Here is an 18,748-nt window from a genome sequence, read left to right as displayed (position 1 = left end):
TGAAAGGAGCCATGTGTGAGAAGTTTGTCCACATGCGTTCAAGAGTGACAAGAGACGTGTCTCAATCAAACGGCAAAGAGTGAGAAAGTCAGAGGTTTTGAGAATCCCAGAGAAGGTGACCGTGAAGGCCCTCTGGTGTCCCAGCTTTGATCACATGTAACCTGGTCGTGACTCATCAGCACACATTAATCACCGGCCTACAGCCATCGGCCATTCACCGTAAAAACTTATTAAAGGTCTTTAAGGACACATGTAGAGCCCATTAATGCTGAATCAACCCCAATTTAGAAGACAAAGCGGCTGCTATCTCTTCATTGGCCTCTAATTCATTTGATTACAGTAATTAAAGCTGCCGTTCAAGCAAGACTTAAGCACACCCTCAGATCATTTGCGGATAAGGAAGAGGGTGAATGCTCTATTTTTTGAGAAAAAAAATGGAGCTCCAGATGTTGTAGCAAAATTTCTGTCACTTAATGCTACTGCGTACTATTGTAAACCACAAAAGGATCACGCATTATGGACAAAGAGGAACTACTTCAGCTAATGTTTTCATCTATTTGAGTCTTGATTTTTGCTTCAAAGGTTATATGATATATCCAACAACAAAATTAACTCTCATTAGCCATACAAGCTAATGGCAATGTACTTATTTCCATCCCTGTCACTTTCAACACTGTGACAACTAAAGCAGGCTGTAAAAAGTCACGATTTAAGATGCAATGCTGCCATCTTGGATTCTGGCATCTGGGTTAGTGAGAAAATCCTCCTCTCCAAATCAGAATCCCAGTTTCTGATTTCTTGTCATTTTTACTATTTCAAACCAAGAAATTCCATCTTTACAATATCTATAAGAGACATAGTTACACATTATCCCTTGACCAATCATGCAGTGGTATTTGACAAATATTTAGTTTATTTATTTACTTTGACTTAGTCAGTCTGGTATAGGTCCAAATCCCATCACTCTGCTGATTTAAACTGTGTCGTGGAACTTGGAAATCTTAGTATTTACCCCGTGAATAAATGTACAGTAAAAGTTTAAACACCATGTTATGTTAGAAAATAAAATAAATATTCTGTATCTACACTATTTCCAAAAGAACTAGAAGCAGCGTCAAGGTATTCAGGTTCACTTTAAAGCCACAAGAGGGAGCCATAGTACACCAACTCTTTATGGTCCTTTTGCTATAACAGGGAAAGGTTTGAGTAAAACGTGACGCCACTTTAGCTACGTCATAAAACTTACTGTCAGTGGGTAAAAACTTTTGAATTGTGTTATTTTTATGAACCCAGATGAAACAACAAATATTTTGAGGCTTTTATTCTGGTTTTTGTCGTTTTTGTACAGGCCTACTGTCCAGTATTTAACATGCTTTTAGCTAATATTAGGGCTATTTTAAAGTTTCTATGGTAGGTTTATCTTTCTAAAGTAATTTATAAGATGTTTTCTTTAAAAACGTCTCCATTAGTTTCTTAAACCTTTTTTTTGTTTGTTTGTTTTAAATCTCAGGACGTCATTATTAAAGGGACCCCGCCTGGGTGTCCCAGTCGCTCACCTGACGTAGCACCTTGCTTGGCTTTCGTTGATAAGTTTCCTCCCTGATTTTAATTAAAACACTTGTATTAAATAATAATAATCTCATTGCAGGCCTTTTAATGTCCAACCGAAACTCACCGAAACAAGACACAGTGTCTCACTCTTCCTCCTGCTAACGCGTCAGAAAGCAGAAGCGCAAATAAAAGCCACAAGTGCATCATCATCAGCTGGGCAGAGGAGCGGCTGTGAGCAGAGTCAAAACAAGAGGAAACAGCAGCACAAAGGCAGAAGAGAGGAGGAACACACAGGAGGGGGGCTTATTATTGACTGTAACACTGGGGAGGAACAATGATATCTCAAGCTGGCTCCCATTACTGAACAGAAGCAGGACTTCACCTCATTTGTAGCCACGCTGCTGCCCCAGCCTCCAGGACATCAGCAGGACTGGTCCTAAAGGCACAAGGTGAGTCCTCCTCTAACAGCTGCCTGCAATCTGACATATCAAACCTTTTTCCTAATGATTCAAACAGGAGACGCTGATAGAGGATAGTAGATTACAGCACTGGCTCCATTTAGCCCATCATTTATTAACTTGTAGTGTCATTCATTGCACACATGTTTGATTGTTTTCTGCATGTGTTGCTAAGAATGATAGGGATTGTGTTTGGATTTGTGTTGTTTTTAAGGTGTAAAGACTTGAGATGTGCAGATTTGTTGGATTCGGACAGCCAGGTGTTATGTGTTGCTACCTTAGGTCCATCTGTCACAGCTGAGCTGCCATGTAGGAAATAAAGGGACGATAGTAACATAATGTCAGTGCAACCGATCTATAGTGTGTTTTTGAATGGTTGAGTGAAGAGGAATTAATCTGGATCCAGGATGTAACCTTCACGTACTTATCAGCAGCTTTTGGACCTTGCTCTCTGTTTCTGTGAGAGCCTCACCTCTCTGTGTCTTTGGCACATGAATGGGCACTCAGTGCACTGTCCTTCTTCGCAGAGACTCCTTCATGAAGCCACGTGCTGCTGGTCTGCTGCTCCCTCGAGGTATCCGAGCCATCCAGGGCTTTTACTGTCTCCTTCTGAGATTCTCTTTCAGCTGTTTTTCATTTTCACTCTCAGTTTCTGGTGTCGAGTAAGGTATCTTGTCATTGTCAACGCTCAAACCAGGTCTGATTACCCTCTTCAATGTTTTGTCAAATGATTCCCTTATTTTGTGTTTATTGTATTTGAATGACTCTTAATCTGTCCATTTGAGGATCTCTTTCCTATTGATTCTTTTCACCAAGAGGAAATAAAGGCTAAAATGTGGATAAGAAGTGATCAAATTCCGGACATGTAGCGCCCTACCAAAGTGTTGAGTGTTTCCAAATGTGACCACTTTGTAACCGCAAACTTGAATGTATTTTAATGGGATTTTGTGAGGTAGACCAGCAAAAGCACTTGATTGTGAAGTGGAAGAAAAATTATGTTTTTGAAACTTAGAATAAAACCTGGTCTGAGTCTGTGTCAACACTTTGTGGAACCACCTGGCACAGTATGTCGTTGTTTGTCTCTACCAGCTGCAAATCTAGATACCTACATTTTTGCCTATTATTCTTTGCAAAACGTCTTAAGATGAGTTAACGACTGAATGAAGAGCATCTGTAAATGACTATTTTCAAGTGTTGCCACAGATTCCCAGTGGGATTTAGATTTAAGCTGACTGAACCATTGTACCACATGGATATGCTTGGATGTAAGCCGTTCCCTTGTTGCTCTGGTTGTGTCTTAGGGGTCACTGACCTGCTGGAAGCTCCAGACTCAAGTCTGTGCAGCTTCTAACAGATTGTCTTTCAGCGCTGGGCCTATATTTATCTTCATCCATTTGCCAAGGAGCTTTGAAGAGCTTCTGTGTGTCCACAGAAGAAAAGCATCACCACAGGATGATGCTGCCTCCACTGTGTCTCACAGTGTGGATGGTGTTTTCTGGGTACAGAGAAGTGTTAGTTTTCCATGCCACAAAGTTCAGTTTTGACCTGAACACTTTTTTTCTGTGTCCCTTTCATACTCAAGAGAGTTTTCTTTCCACTGTTCCATAAAGAACAAATTTAAAAAGTACACTAGTAATAGTTGTAATTAATTTTTACACCTGAGCTGTGGATATCTGCAGCTCCTCCAGAATTTCAGAGGGCCTCTTTTCTGCTTCTCTGATTAATGTTCCGCTTGCCCAGTTTGGGTGGCCATGCTTGGCTAGGTTTGCTGTTGTACCCATCATCCTTCAGTCCGTCCAGCCATTGTCTGAAGGCTGGTCACTCGTCTGGACTGTAATATTAACATTTTTTGGTTATGAATTGAACGCAGCTCTGTGAGACGATCAATGTGAAGATGAATGTTTCACAATTCAACTTTTCCACAGCTTTCTCCCCTGTCCCGTCTGCTGGGTTATTTGGTCTTTGTGATGCTGTTTTGCTCATCAACGTCCTCTAACATTGGTGAGACTTGACAGTGCAGCTGCATTTATACTGAGGTAAAATACACACATGGACTACATCGGAAGGAGGATGTTCTCACTGGATTATATTAAGCAGTATTGGCGTAAAAGAGGCTGAATGCAAATGTATTTACCCTGTTTCATTCACTTCTTTCATCAATCAAACGCATTAAGCTAATCACTTGTTGGAGGTCAGAGCTGATTACCCAATCAGAAACGTGAAAGGATTTGCTTCTTGCGACGTCTGCCTCATCATCATTATCATCATCAGACTTTGCCTGCTGAGGATGATGAACTTTGGAAATCATGTGACCTGTGTCCCCTGTGCCGACACCCTCAGTGCGTGGGCGGCTCTGAGGCTCAAACGTGCGTCTCGGTCAGTTTTCCTTCCTCAGCTTTTGGTTACCAACGAGGAGCGTGTTTGCTTCCCCTCCCCGTCTCTCTGTAAATACACTCAACCTTAAAAGGCCATTTGCAGCTGGCCCCTAATGGCTCTCCAATCCACAAAACTGCTCTCCAATCCAGCAGTGTCCACAGCGGTGGTGTAATATGTTTTCATGTATGTTTGTTCTTCGTTTGGCGTCCCCGGGTGTGGGAAATATGTTTTTATTTGGCTGGCCTTCGTGAGGTTTTAGAGTTTGTTGGGTGTTTTTGTTGCCGGAAATCGGTTTTTATGGTTGCATCCTCACTGATACCTTCTTGCGTGTTTCCTTTGCAGATGGTGGGAGATAAACGAAGATAACCGAGGGGAGTAATTACATCTTCAGCCCCATTTTTGGGTGAAAACAAGTTACCTCTGGGACTCCAACACCAGCCTAAGAAAAACTGCTAGCTTGAACTTGAACAATGGCGTCCTACACCCCATCTCCCACGGAGGAAGGGACCAACGGCGGCCCGACGTCTACTAAAGCTGAGAGCTCCGAGGAGTCCATGAAGCTGAAGAAGGAGATCTCCCTCCTGAACGGGGTCTGCCTCATCGTGGGGAACATGATCGGCTCGGGGATCTTCGTCTCGCCCAAGGGCGTCCTCATCCACAGCGCCTCCTACGGCCTCTCCCTGGTGGTGTGGACCATCGGGGGGATCTTCTCCATCTTCGGGGCCCTGTGCTACGCCGAGCTGGGGACCACCATCACCAAGTCGGGGGCCTCCTACGCCTACATCCTGGAGGCCTTCGGCGGGTTCCTGGCCTTCATCCGTCTCTGGACGTCCCTGCTGATCATCGAGCCGACCAGCCAGGCAGTGATCGCCATCACGTTCTCCAACTACATGGTGCAGCCCATCTTCCCCACCTGCATTGCGCCGTACGTGGCCAACAGGCTCCTGGCTGCCGCTTGTATATGTAAGTAGAAGCAAACAGGAGAATAAAGTTTTGATTTTATCACTCTGGTTGCACATCGGAGAGAAGTCATGTGAACTTTAGGGAGTGGAGAAGTGAAAGATGGTGACACCACGGCTGGAGTCAGCAAGTCTGCAGCAGAAATAATTGCTGAGTTTAGATGAAAAGGGGAACTGAGCCGCCTTGAAACCTCAGTCAGGAGTAACCAGCCAGGGAAAAAGTTATTTTACTCAATTTAAGAAACTTAGAAACCACGTTCACAGGTGGGCCTTTTTTACTGAGTCGGAAACACTACCTGGTTCCTTACAGATGTTTGTTCAGGTAACTAGAGCCAAACAGTTAATAAAACAATCAATAACTCATCAGACTGCTCACCTGGGAGGATTAGTAGAGAGGGAGCTGGATTCAGAGCTTATTAAAACATTGCCTGACAGATAAGACGTTGGATTCGAGATAAAATGCGTTCACGTTGTGCTCAATAGCTGTCAGAATTACTCCTTCCTAGGAATGCTTTAACAAACGCACACTTTAAATACGAGCACAAACACGCACGCACGCACGCACACACACACACACACACACACACACACACACACACACACACACACACGCATGGTCCATTCAGCGATAAGCAGCACTTAAAGGCAGAGCCGATAGCGGTGAGGTAAAGTCCTCGCTGCAGGGAGACTCTGACCTGAGAGGCTAACAGGCAGCTGACAGCTCAGCACAACAGCAAACCATAAAAACCCATTTCCTGTTGGTTCCGCCGAAAACAACATGATCAACTCTGGGCATCCACAAAATATTTACACCCCTGGTTAAATGCCAGGTTTTATGATCAGCCTGTAATAAAAATAAAATAAACCTTTAAAAAATAACTTTAGTGCGACATATATCTTGCAGAATTCAACTGGAAAAACAAAAACAGCTGTAAAGCTAGCATTTTCTTTAAAATTAAACTTATTGGTTAATTTTAAAATTCAGCCTTCTTCAGCCTACAACCTCCAACACATAGCAACTCTGGTTGATGATAAATGTTCATCAACCTTGTGCGACAGGATGATACTGAAGCCAACCAGCATTTGAAAACTGTATTTAGATGCAGCTACATAAATGTTTATTAATGTTTTGCTTCAGTAAAGGGTTGGCTTAAAGTTGCTGATATTGTTGTTTATTTTTCGGTTGACTAGTACAGGATTTATGTCACATTTAAGGTGAAAATAATTTTGACTTATGCAGCTGATTGTGGGTTGAGTAGATCAGCTGTATCAACTTAATCTGTTATAAAACAGATGATTCAAAGTTTTAATTTAACTCCACACTATTTTTTTTACAAACAATATAATCTGGTTCTATTGATGATCAGTAATTGATATTTTCAACCTGCTAAAACTCAGATTCTTTTAAATCAAATACTTGAAATCTGTCCAGTCTTTTCCAGTTAGCCTCAAACATATTGCTTTTCATTTTGCCACTGGGTTTAGAAAGTTCCTTACCGGGATTTAACTAAGCAAACACATAAGGGCCTCCCATTGGATAATTACTGTTTCTGCTGGCAGCAAATTATATTTAACTCTAACTGATTCAGTTAATTGTTTCTCATTTCTTAAACAGTCATGTTGGAAGACAGATACCGTAACCATGGAAAAGATGATGAGCTGCTGTCATGCAAAAAACACATCTAAGGAGATTTCTGAAACTGCTGAAACTGGGTCTAGAAGTTTGACGTGTGTGAAGTGTGAGGAATTTGGTCAAGTGCCATTAAATGGGACTTTAAATGGGACCCGCCAAGTCAATAAGTTAATGTTTTTTGGTGTCTGGAAAATGAGCCGTTTCAAAAACCAGCCGATTGTGAAGCGACATTCAACGGGTACTGTGCTGTTACCTAGCAACCCCAGCGAAGCCCAGTTTGTCACCTAGCAACCCACACTGAGCTCCAGCACGTTTGGTCAGCTGGTTTTACAGCCGTACAATGGCTGCTGAAAAAAAAAAAAGTTTTGCTTTTGATGTTGTTGACTTACCATCCAGAAACCAGTTAGCATTCTTATTGGTTCCGCAGGAGGTTCCACTTCTGCTTTTCATTGATGTCACCTAGTAATTTTACGGTTGTATAATAGCGTATTTTTACGTGCCATTGTAAACATTGAAGTGGAAGTTCATATCCAGCTGCAGCTCATTTGGATTTAAAATGACAAGAGGCCTTAAAAGAGCTCATTTTAACTCTAGTAAAGTGACCTTGATATCGAATTATTTAGGACTTTCCTGACTGTCTCTCTGCAGTCACACCAGTTTAACCCCACAGGGGTTAAACTAAATCACTGTTAAACCTCAGCAAGTGCTCTTTAGTAATTACCCATTCAGGAAGCAGAAGCTTGTACTATAAATCGCAGGACACTTGCCAAACAAAAACTCTCAGATGCGAGGATTTGTGGTAAAACAAAGAAAAATGAAGGAAGATTTATTCAAGCAAAAAGCAGTTATGGGTTTGCATTTTCAAAACAAAAGTACATCCTAAAAAAAAATAAAATCCTTCCTTCACATCCTGAAAATCCTCTAACCGAAGTGAAGCCCACCCAGCCTCAAAATGCTAAATCAAAATTCCCCAAACAAAAACTCTTTTGCAAAACTAAAAACTCCTGAGCAACATTAGTGCTCTAAGCTTTTATATGAGTGAATATGTGTGATTAACATATCAGGAGGGCTTACGGAGAAACATGAGAAAGTGAGAGCAGAGTCTCTGAGCAGAGGGAGAATCTGTTGATGCCTTTTATAGAGTTGCTTTCTGTCCGTATCTCAGTTTCACCCGTCTCCTTGGATACTTGTGGGAAGCTCCTCCGTCCATCGCCACACGACTCCTCCTCACTTGGCCTTGAATCCCTTTCTGTGGCTTCTGCCTGGTGTGAACTGAAGCACCTGAATCCAATAAGCTGAAGGTCTTTTCATATCAGACAGAGGGCCGATGTCGGGGCCTTCGGCACCAAGAGCTGCCAGTGGCTTGAGTCTCTTAATGATAAAGGCAAAGTTAGCACAAGATTAGGACTGAAACAAATAATCGTGATGAATCGATTATTGAAATAATTAAGTCAGCAATTGATTTAATTAACTAGAGTAAACACGCTCAAAAGAAGGCCATTTGGTGAAAGAACAACACACTCAGATCAGACATTAAGCTAAATCTGTACAAAAATATATACATTTTACATTTAAGATCAAATAAAAACTTTGTAAAAATGCTCCATCCAGAACTTCTCAAGTTGTTTTAGCTTCACCGTCATCAAATTCAGTAACAAAAAAAGTCTCCTATTAAGCAGCTTTTGCTGTCCAGAATTATTAATTAGTTGATCCAGAAAGTAATCTCCAGATCAGCCCAAATGCTATGTTCTTGCATTTTTAAAAAATAATTGTTTATTTGCATTTATTAATGTATTTCTAATATTGTGTAATAAAAGCTTAAGACAAATCTGCATAATCAGCCAGAATGTTTTTAGATTAATCGCTTAATCATCAGGATAATCGACTGAATTTTTGATTATTGTAGTAATCTTTAGTAATCTAGAAAGTTAAATATTTATTTCTTCTAAACCTTTTGATACATTTGAATAAAATTGAACAAATAACATTCTTATTTGTGTTCATTTTACATAGTTTATATCTGATTGCTTTGGATTTTTTTCTAAATATCACAATGTTTTCAGGATCTTGACTTTTAATCATACACTTAAAACCTGACTCAGAAATATGTGATGCTTGTTTTTTTTAAATTGTGTTTGAATGAACTTCCTGTTGATCTCAGACCTGTTGTGATTCTCTAAGTGTTTAAAAAACAAAAATTTTTCCAATAAGTTTGTTAAACTAGAGAGATCCACAATTAAATGATGTCTCAGACTCGTCCAAAAACACTTTACTCAAACGTTGAGGCGTGATAAGTGAAAATGCTAAGACTCAGCCTGCTCTGTCAGCTGCTTTGGAGGGCAACTAATTCTATCAGCATTCATAAAACTTGCACAACGACTAATACTCCCTCTGGGGAGGGAGTGAGATTAAAAAGGACATTTGCAAAAAGTGCAACTATGTGGAGATCTTCAAGTTTCTGTCTGTATGGATGAGCCGCTGATAAGAAGACAAACTGTGACGCTGCTCAAGGTGAAGGTGGACAACATGTCAAAGGAAAGCAGCTCAGATCAATTTCTTCTGTCGCTGGTTTGTTAGGAGCGTAAATAGTTACACATTTAAATACTGAGCTCAAGTGTAAACTCATGAGGTCAGTTTGGGATTACAAATCTTCCTCTCAACCTTTTGAAACTCACTGAATTTAGTTTTCTGTTTGACTCAAACCATGTTGGGCAAGTAGCTGAAGTGTGACAAAGATGCTCTAGTCAGATGTTAGCAAAAGGAAACTTTCTGTTCTGTCTGTGACTCATTCATTATGTGTTTCCTTCTGAACAGAAAATTTCCAGGGTGATGCATGGTGGTGGCAGCATTATGCAATGGGAATGCATTTTTTTCAGTTGTGACAGGGAAACTGGAGACAGTTAATGTGAATATTTATAATGCCAGACGTTTAACTGCTACAAGCTACAAAAAGACTTAAGACTTGGGCAGAAGATTTGTTTAGATCAAAGTATGCACATTCATTAGTGGTCCAGACAAAGTCCAGATCTACATCCAGTTTACAATTTGTAGAAAAATATTAATCTTGAGGTTCACAGATGCTTTCAATTCAAGCTGACTCAGCTTAAGCCGTCTTGTAAATTCAAATTCGAGCCGCACTTTTCAGACGTGTCTCTTACACGGGACAAAATGTAAAACCCTGCATCAGTTCTTTAGGTTTAAGGTCCTGAATCCACGGGCTGTGTGTGTGTCTCAGTGTGCGAGTGTCCGCCTGTATGTGCTGCTCTCAGCTGTTTCCTCGCCTGACAAACAACAGGCCGCTCCGCTTGAGTCAGCAGCAGCGTTTCCTTAGATCAGCCACACGGAAACATGCTGGCACACGCTGGAGTTTGCAGACCACACGTCTCCACGGACTCCTCTGCTCTCCTCTCTCTGACTGACTGTCTTTCTGTCTGTCTGGCGGCTCCCCTCACAGGTCTGCTGACCTTCGTGAACTGCGCCTACGTGAAGTGGGGCACCAGGGTGCAGGACTTCTTCACCTACGCCAAGGTCATCGCTCTCATCGCCGTCATCATCACCGGCCTGGTGAAGATCGGACAAGGTCAGCTCAGCGAGTCGCCGAGCCGACAATAATTGTCAATGATTAGATGATTGGCAGGATACTCTGCTGTTTTCTCATTAAAAACAGCTTAATGATTACTGAAAGTGTTTAATATATTGTCATCTTCCAGGTTACACCCAGAACTTTGATGGCATGTTTGACGGCTCCTCTCGGGACCCGGGACACATCGCTCTGGCTCTGTACTCCGCTCTGTTCTCCTACTCCGGATGGGACACGCTCAACTTTGTCACAGAGGAGATCAAAAACCCAGAGAGGTGGGCAGGCCAGGAAAACCCCCTCTGTAGCACCCCAAATAATTTATTATGCACATGTAACAAGCAGCTTTTACGGAAGTGTTGACCCCTCCTCCTGACCGAACTATCAGAGCCTATTTAGATAAGATTAAACTCACCCTAATAAACATAGATGATTCAATCAGGTTTAGGTCGGGACCTTATCAATGTCAATTCCAGTTTTGATGACATTTCAATTAACTTTCCTGATTAGCAAACTAGTAAACTGATCATTTTCAAACTGCTCTCAGTCAGATTAATTGAGTTTCTTAATAGCATCAAAAAAGCTTTGAGCTGTGGAGCGAAATGGGATTTTCAGCTTTTGCCTTTTGTCATTGGAAGTTGTCTTGGTGGCAGATTTGGCATGGAGTCAGGCTGCATGAACTCAGGAAGAGTTAACTTCTTAGTCTAAATCGGTACATTGTTAAATCATTGACTGAATAAAGAAAGTCACATACAGTCAGTAAATCTAATTTAAAAATTCAAATCAATACCTGCTGATACTAGTCCTTCAACATATCATTTTTACCTTTGTTTCTCTCATAAGGTCCTAAATGCATTGTTTTAGTGCCTCGTTAATAGTACTTTGTTCTGCACTGATGCTTTTAATCTAAATCTTTTCCTCTGTTTTGTTTAACATTTGTGAAGAAGAGCCAGCCTTTTAAATCAAATTCAAAGAAACCTATCAGAAGAGAGTCGTTGCTTTAATTCGGACAAAGGCCAATCTGATTACGTCTGGATCTCCAGACTCTCCCAGGCAGATTAGGTGTCAAACATCCTCATCTCAGCTCCTCTCTCTTTCTCTCTGTCTCTCTCTCTCTCTGAGCTGAACTTGATGTGCATCTCTTCTGCTTTGCTTCCCCCTGCTGGTCGTCTCTGTGAACTGCAGGAATCTTCCCCTGGCCATTGCCATCTCCATGCCCATCGTGACGGTGATCTACATCCTGACCAACGTGGCTTACTACACTGTCCTCCCCATCAACGCCATCTTAGACAGCGATGCCGTCGCCGTGGTGAGTTCCTGGCTGTTTTCGGTAAGTCTTGACCTTTGTGACGGAGGGACTGTGGTTTAAAAACCTGCTGTTGTTTCGCTGCAGACCTTCGCAGATCAGGTGTTTGGCGTGATGAACTGGACCATTCCCCTAGCGGTGGCTCTCTCCTGCTTCGGCGGGCTGAACGCCTCCATCGTGGCGGCCTCCAGGTGAGGCGTTCAGATCAACAGGACCTCGGTAAATGTCATGGAGCCAAACCCATACTAACCCACTTTCTGTGTTCTTTCATGAACAGGCTGTTCTTCGTGGGCTCCAGAGAGGGACACCTGCCTGACTTCCTGTGCATGATCCACGTCCATCGCTACACTCCCATTCCTGCCCTCCTCTTCAACGTCAGTCATCTACAAGATCTTTTCACCTAATTTTAAATGTATCACTAGGGATGCGCCGATCCACTTTAATCACTTCGGATACCAATATCTGAGATTTGACCAATCCAATACAGAAAAACAGTATTGAATTGATTTAAAACTTTGGTTTTTTGAAACGCATACATGAATTGAACTGAATTATAAATTTATCTGTACCAGTACAGCACACTTAAATACACCAATAGCTTCACAAGTTTGGTCAAATATATAAAAACAGCACAACTTAGGAGTATAACAGCTGATGTAAAATAGATAATAAATAAACTGAAACAGACAAAAACAACAGGTTGACAACTTTGGTCAAACTTGTATATATAAACTGCAAGAAACTTTCTTCCAAATGGTTCAGAAAGTGCAATTAGGCATTATAAATGTAATACAGCATGACATTGCTCAGAGCATAAACCATAGAATTAGACTGAATAGATTTGCCCCCATGGATCAGGTTTGTCACCTAGAATTTTTTTTCAATACCAGGACAGATACAGATATTGATATCTGTTCATCACCAGGTTTCCTCATGTAACCAGTTTCATTTCTCCCTCCTCCAGGGCTTCATGGCTCTCATCTATCTGTGCGTGGAAGACGTCTTCAGGCTGATCAACTACTACAGCTTCAGCTACTGGTTCTTCGTTGGCTTGTCTATCTTGGGGCAGCTCTACCTTCGCTGGAAGCAGCCCGACAGAGAGAGACCGCTAAAGGTAGATCAGCCCCAGTCCAGACGTAGTTTCGGTTTCCAGACTCGAGCCTTCATCTGTCGTCTTTCCCTCTCACAGCTCAGCCTGATCTACCCCATCATTTTCTGCCTCCTCACCATCTTCCTGGTGGTGGTGCCCCTCTACAGCGACACCATCAACTCTCTGATCGGCATTGGAATCGCCCTGTCAGGAGTTCCTGTCTACTTCCTCTGCTGCTACACTCCGGCCACCAAGAGGCCGCTGTGGCTGCGCAGCTTCATCGGTAAGGCAAACCCAGATTGAATTAAGAACAATTCAGCGAAGGATTGCAGGAAGTTTTTGTCATAAATTAGTTGCAGTCTGCTTGGTGGGTCTGTTAGGGTACAAAGGAGTCATTTCATTGCCTCAAGGATTTATTTATGCAGGTTTTTTGGTAAAGTTTATTTTCTAGAACTCCAGAGCCACCAAACATATATCATGCTGCTGCCATCACCATGTTTTACTGTGGGGATGGTGTGTTCAGGTTCATGTGTGGTGTTAGTTTTCCTAACTTGCCGTATTTAATGTCTCTCTTCTTGCCACACCTTCATAAAGGCCACATTTATCAGATTTATACCCATTAGTTCTCCACTTAGTAGTTTGGTAAAACTATCTGAATGGATCATTTTCTTATCAGCCATATTTGTAGTTCATTTAAATTATTTTACTGACCAAACCTTCCCAATTGGATGTTAAATCTTAAATCTCCCTCTTGTGTGTTTCTTTCAGCTAAGTGTGGCATCCTGATTCAGAAAGTGTGCTACTCGGTTTTGACCGAGATGGACGACAAATCAGAGTAGAGACGTTTGCCTTCCACACCCTGACAGACTGAAGACGGAGTCTGACCTCTGCTGCTGCTCAAAGGCCTTGCAGGACAAACATCTGGGCCTGAGCTGGACGCAGCGCTCTGCCTCGTCAGTCATCTCCACGTTATTCGTTTCTCACGTTGGCCGGAGCAACTTCAGGAAGAACACTGACGTGAACTCCAGAAGAAGTCCGGATGCTCCTGAGCATCTCAGTGAAGAAACATTTAACTAAACCAAGTATTTTGTGTGTGAAATCATGGAAATGTTTGATTTTACTGAAAAGGCTACAGATTATTGATGAATTTGTTTTTAAGTTTGGATTTTTGAAACTGAAAACACTGCTGACCGTACAAACAGCCTCAATGTTATTTGCACACAGAAGGAAGAGAAATTAAATAAAGTGTGCGACTTCATGTTTGTGAAAATGTTTTATATTCTCAGCTGTGAGGTTTGCCAAGGGCTATTTTTACATAAAAACTGTAGAGTTTGATCATGTTCAGCTGCAAAAGTCTATTTATAATAAAAATGACTTAAAAACTTTAAACGACTCAGGTTTGTACGTAATGAGCAGAGATTTGTTTGTGAGCACAATAAAACATTATCAAACACTGTGAAGTTTTAAAGCAGAGTTTATATTTGCTTAAAACACATAATCACATCCCAACACATCGTCTCTCTCTTCTCTCTATAAATATGTACATAATTCTCTACAGAGGAGCAAAAACCCGGCTGGATTCATCCGATCGTGTCCTTCCACGGCTTTGCTTTGATTTCCTGTTGCTTAGCGGCTTGAGCTGTTTGCTGCAGAGGATTGTGGGTAAAAGTCTGCCTTAGTGGACCTGCAAGGGCAAACAGAAGAGGTTTAGAAATACTTGGAGAAAAACATCTATGCTTGAAAAATTCTCATCTCTTAGGTCTGGTGTTAACATGTTAGGCAACCCTCGGAAAAGACGATAAAAGATCAGAAAAAATAACGCAAAGTAAAGCATCTCTTTAATACAACATCTTCAAATGAATCATTCACCATTTTCAAGTCAAGAGCAGAATGACTGGGAGCTGAAATGCACAAGATGTTCTAAAATGATTTCAGCTCTAAAGTGATTTCAGAATGTTGCACATGAAATTTTTCTTGCTAAAACTCAACTTATTGGTTTAATTTATTTGGATTATATGAGAACTATGAATTGACTACATTTATACAGTGCTGACCGCTAACAGCATGACACATTTTAAAAGATACTTTATACTGACCATGCATCACAAAAAGGAAAAAAAGACAACAGCTTTAGATGTAAAATATTAGCTATAAAATAAAAAATTATCTGTAGGAGCCTTGAAATGTTGCATCTTTTATTTGTCTGTAGGACGTCAAACTACCCACAAGAGGGAGCCATTTCCTGCAAAGTTTACATCAGGACAGTGGTTTCCACTGTTTGAATAACTTAAAAAATATACTTTTATAATGTTCTATAATCTTCACACATAATCTTGGACAGGCTACACTTTTGCTTTGATTCAGGAGGCGTGGCTTAATCCTGCAGACCCATTAAATATAATATAGATTATATTTTAACTTCAGGATGTTAAAGACTTGCTTACTTATGAAAATTCAGATTTAATTTGATTAATTTACCTTTTTAAAGGAACAGTTTGCAATTTTAAAGCAGAAATACTTTTAACTAATTTTTTTCTTTTCTGTTGAGTTAAGCAATATTTAGGTACAAATTCATCTAAAACTGTTTAAAAAATAAGAGGCCTTTGTGTGTCTTTCATAATCTCATCTCATCCACCTGTAACGTTAATGTAATCCTTCACAGAAAGCTGGTTTTAAAAGTATTAAAGCGTGGCGGCTCAGACCTTTAGCTGCGATGTCCAGATGATTCTTTATCCTTCTCTCTCTCTCCTCCATCTGGTGAGCCAGCTGAGCGTTCTTCCATCCTGGAGGCCAGACGAAACCAAGCTACGCTTTAGTAAATCTGGGCCCAAATTAAGCATCAACCGGTTCATTTCTGCAGCACTGACCCTTCTTCATGCTCTCAATAAGTCCATCGGTCTGAGGCAGCGCTGCGGTCGGGTGTTTGACCCTCTCTGGGATGTTGAACCTCCGTCTGACTGCAGGATGCCTGAGCAGAGCCACTTGGCCCAGGGAGAAGCAGTTGGAGGTGAGCCAGTAGGTGAACACCGCCTGGGAACACACACACACACACACACACACACACACACACACACACACACACACACACACACACACACACACACACACAGCGTAAGCAGCAGAGCTTTATGGCTTCCTGGGGCATCAGGGTTGAGTTCTGGGGTAAATCCACACCAACCGTGGGGAAGTTGATAGTGAGAGGTAGGATGATCAAAGGCATGATTCTGAAGACGGTCTTCATGGTTCGCAGGTTTGGATTGTCGATACCAGACTCTGCTCCCAGCTGAAACATTTAAATCAGAGATTTAGGAAAACGTTGCTCTGATTCTGTTGACGGGACAGAAAAACTGAATCTGAGGAGCAGTAAAGGTTCATCTCACCTCCAGGATGAAGAACATGGTCCCGGTGACAACGAAAGGAAGGATGTAAAACGGATCAGCCGCACTCAGGTCAGTGAACCAGAGGACGCCTCCCGTCTGTAAGCTGGGCACCGGCAGATACGCCATCTTCCTCAGGGCGATGAAGAACGAGATGAAGACCGGCGCCTGGTGGAGATCAACACAACTAGAACTTTATTTATCAATAATAACAAATTACTGACTCAAAACAAGCTGCTATATCTGTCAGAAAAGCTACTTGTAAGTTTGTTTTGTCTTATTTCAAGTGTACTAAGGCATTTGCACTAGAAACTAGAAAATAGTTCAGGATCAGGATCACCAGGGCAGGTTCATGTTGACATAAACACTAAACTATAAATCCTGATGCACCTAAACAATATAAACTGACCTGGACCAGAGGAATCAGGAAGCCTCGTAGAGGATTTACGTCATGTTTCTTCTGGAACAGGTTCAGATCAGAGTACGCCTTGGAGACTGCGAAACAATTAATCGGCAGGTCAGAATGAGAGAGAGAGAGACGACTGAAGAGCAGAAAGATGGCGAACACAGCAGAGAGTGAGGAGACGTACATTCGTATTTATTTCCGCTCTGCTTGGCCTCGTTCATTTTTTCGGTTAGCTTGGTCATCTCAGGCAGGACGTTGTTCAGTTTGGCCGCCTCTCTCTGACCCTTCACAATGACGGGAAACACAGCCAAACGGGCCAGAACCGTTCCTGGAACCAACAACAGAACAACATATAAACAGCAAAACACACATTATCGGATCAGGACTTCAGAACAGACACCTTAATATTCTGAAAGCAGAACTGAAGATACATAAAGGTTCTTTTGCTCACCGACGACGATAGCGCCCCACCAGGGCAGGCCCAGGTCCATGTGGAAGAATTCCAGCAGACTCTGGATCAGACCCACCGGAGTGTGGGCGGCCAGGCCCAGCTCCGCCAGCCTGGGCTCTGCAGCCACGGCCTGCAGGACGTCTGCGGCGACTGGAGCGGCGTCGGCCGCCTGCTGCGCCAGAACAGGCAAGGCGTCGGCGGGCAGAGAGGCAGAGCTGTCCGCTACAGAGGCGGCTGCAGAAACACCTTCAGCAGGGATCTGGAGGTGGGAGTTATGAAGAGTTAGGATGGAAAACCAGATGAAAGATAAGAGAGAGAGCTGCTTTATTATTCAGTGACCTGCTGGGAGGCTGTTTGTGTGAGAGCGGGGGCTGGATCAGCAGGGAGGGAGGGAGCAGAGGACTGCAGGACAGCAGCTGATGTCGATCCATCAATGGGCTGGATCTGGAGGAAACCATCAGAAATTCAACTCATATGTGACTGAACACAGTTTATTTAAAGACTAAAATATGAATAAAAAATTAACAATCGTGAATTTATGTGGCAGGAAAGAGGTCAACATGCAAATGTTGTGAGATTTTTTTTTAATCAAACATATTTAAAATCTAAAAAGAAATGGTTGCTACGGAGACCTGGAGACTCCATGATGCCAGCTGCAGTTCCAGCTGTTTCAAACTTTCTAATTATTGACGCTGGTTACTACGACAGTTTTATTAAACATGGAGGTAATCAATGCCACTTTAACTCGCTACAATATGTTTTTTAATATTTTACTAACACGTGTTAACTGACCTGTGAGCTGTTCTGTCTGACTGCCACAGCACTGACCCAGACGAACTTTCCACGGTGCCTGCGGCTGATCTGAGACCTGCTGAAAGGACCGCTGCAGCCGAACAGTGTGTGGAGGCTGGAGCTCTGGAGCATCAGCTGTACGGACAGAAACAAGAGATTCAGCACAAAATGGAAGGCAGGTTTTCATCCAATTCTACTAGAAGCTAAACAGCGTTTTCTTTTTTTAGTTAAGTTACATACATCCATTTATACTTTATGTCTGTACGCTAAACCGAAGTCGTATTCCTGGTTTGTGCACACTATTTTGGTCAACAAAGCAGTTCTGACACTGAAAATCTACGGATAATGTCTGAAGCTACCCTGAAAGTGCGATAAAATAATTTAAATAAGGTTTATAAACCTTCCAACAACGAAGTTTGGAACAACCGACTAAACTACAACAAAGTGGAAAATCCATTATTTGCAGCATTTAATTGACTTTTATTGACGTCTCTGCACACTCTGTCAAAGTCACACTCATAACGCAGTGAGGAGGCTAACCGGCTAGCATGCTAGCCGCTGAAAGCTGTGGGTTCTGCCTCTGTTTTAGAAGCAGGAACAGAACTTCACCAGCAGAACTGTGAACTGAACATACTTGGTTCTGAATGCTTGGAAGAACGGGGCTGCCCCGGCTCGGTTTCCCAGTCTGTCTCAGGAAACATCTTGCCAAGCAACTCGGAGTCACCCCTCTCCTGAAGGCCGCCATGTTGGGAGGGAGGAGATAGTGCTACGG

General features: G+C 42.2%; 2 protein-coding genes across 3 annotated transcripts in view; one reads left to right on the top strand and one right to left on the bottom strand.

Annotated features, from left to right (window-relative positions):
- slc7a7 (solute carrier family 7 member 7) overlaps nucleotides 1-14,406 on the top strand; it is a 24,572-nt gene extending 10,166 nt beyond the window's left edge. Inside the window, exons 2-11 of one of the 2 annotated variants that reach the window (XM_008428023.1) lie at nucleotides 1,649-2,000; nucleotides 4,728-5,348; nucleotides 10,432-10,557; nucleotides 10,688-10,832; nucleotides 11,740-11,863; nucleotides 11,948-12,051; nucleotides 12,138-12,234; nucleotides 12,825-12,974; nucleotides 13,050-13,233; nucleotides 13,719-14,406. In XM_008428023.1, the coding sequence (XP_008426245.1) occupies nucleotides 4,856-5,348; nucleotides 10,432-10,557; nucleotides 10,688-10,832; nucleotides 11,740-11,863; nucleotides 11,948-12,051; nucleotides 12,138-12,234; nucleotides 12,825-12,974; nucleotides 13,050-13,233; nucleotides 13,719-13,789 (1,494 nt within the window). In that variant the 5' untranslated portion in view covers nucleotides 1,649-2,000; nucleotides 4,728-4,855 and the 3' untranslated portion in view covers nucleotides 13,790-14,406. Of the gene's footprint in view, nucleotides 1-1,648; nucleotides 2,001-2,485; nucleotides 2,584-4,727; nucleotides 5,349-10,431; nucleotides 10,558-10,687; nucleotides 10,833-11,739; nucleotides 11,864-11,947; nucleotides 12,052-12,137; nucleotides 12,235-12,824; nucleotides 12,975-13,049; nucleotides 13,234-13,718 lie in introns of those variants that run through there. The other variant, XM_008428024.2, reaches the window with a different exon arrangement.
- On the bottom strand, nucleotides 14,407-18,748 carry oxa1l (OXA1L mitochondrial inner membrane protein). Its single transcript, XM_008428017.1, has 11 exons — nucleotides 18,611-18,748; nucleotides 17,977-18,111; nucleotides 17,524-17,628; nucleotides 17,185-17,443; nucleotides 16,918-17,061; nucleotides 16,737-16,822; nucleotides 16,331-16,495; nucleotides 16,129-16,233; nucleotides 15,818-15,980; nucleotides 15,653-15,733; nucleotides 14,407-14,634 (listed from the first exon to the last, which is right to left on the bottom strand). Exons 1-11 carry the CDS (start codon nucleotides 18,719-18,721, stop codon nucleotides 14,531-14,533), a joined length of 1,458 nt encoding a protein of 485 aa, XP_008426239.1. The 5' UTR covers nucleotides 18,722-18,748; the 3' UTR covers nucleotides 14,407-14,530.

Source organism: Poecilia reticulata, linkage group LG14, assembly GCF_000633615.1.
Source record: "Poecilia reticulata strain Guanapo linkage group LG14, Guppy_female_1.0+MT, whole genome shotgun sequence".
Taxonomy (NCBI): Eukaryota; Metazoa; Chordata; class Actinopteri; order Cyprinodontiformes; family Poeciliidae; genus Poecilia; species Poecilia reticulata.
This window is presented reverse-complemented; position numbering and strand designations above follow the sequence as displayed.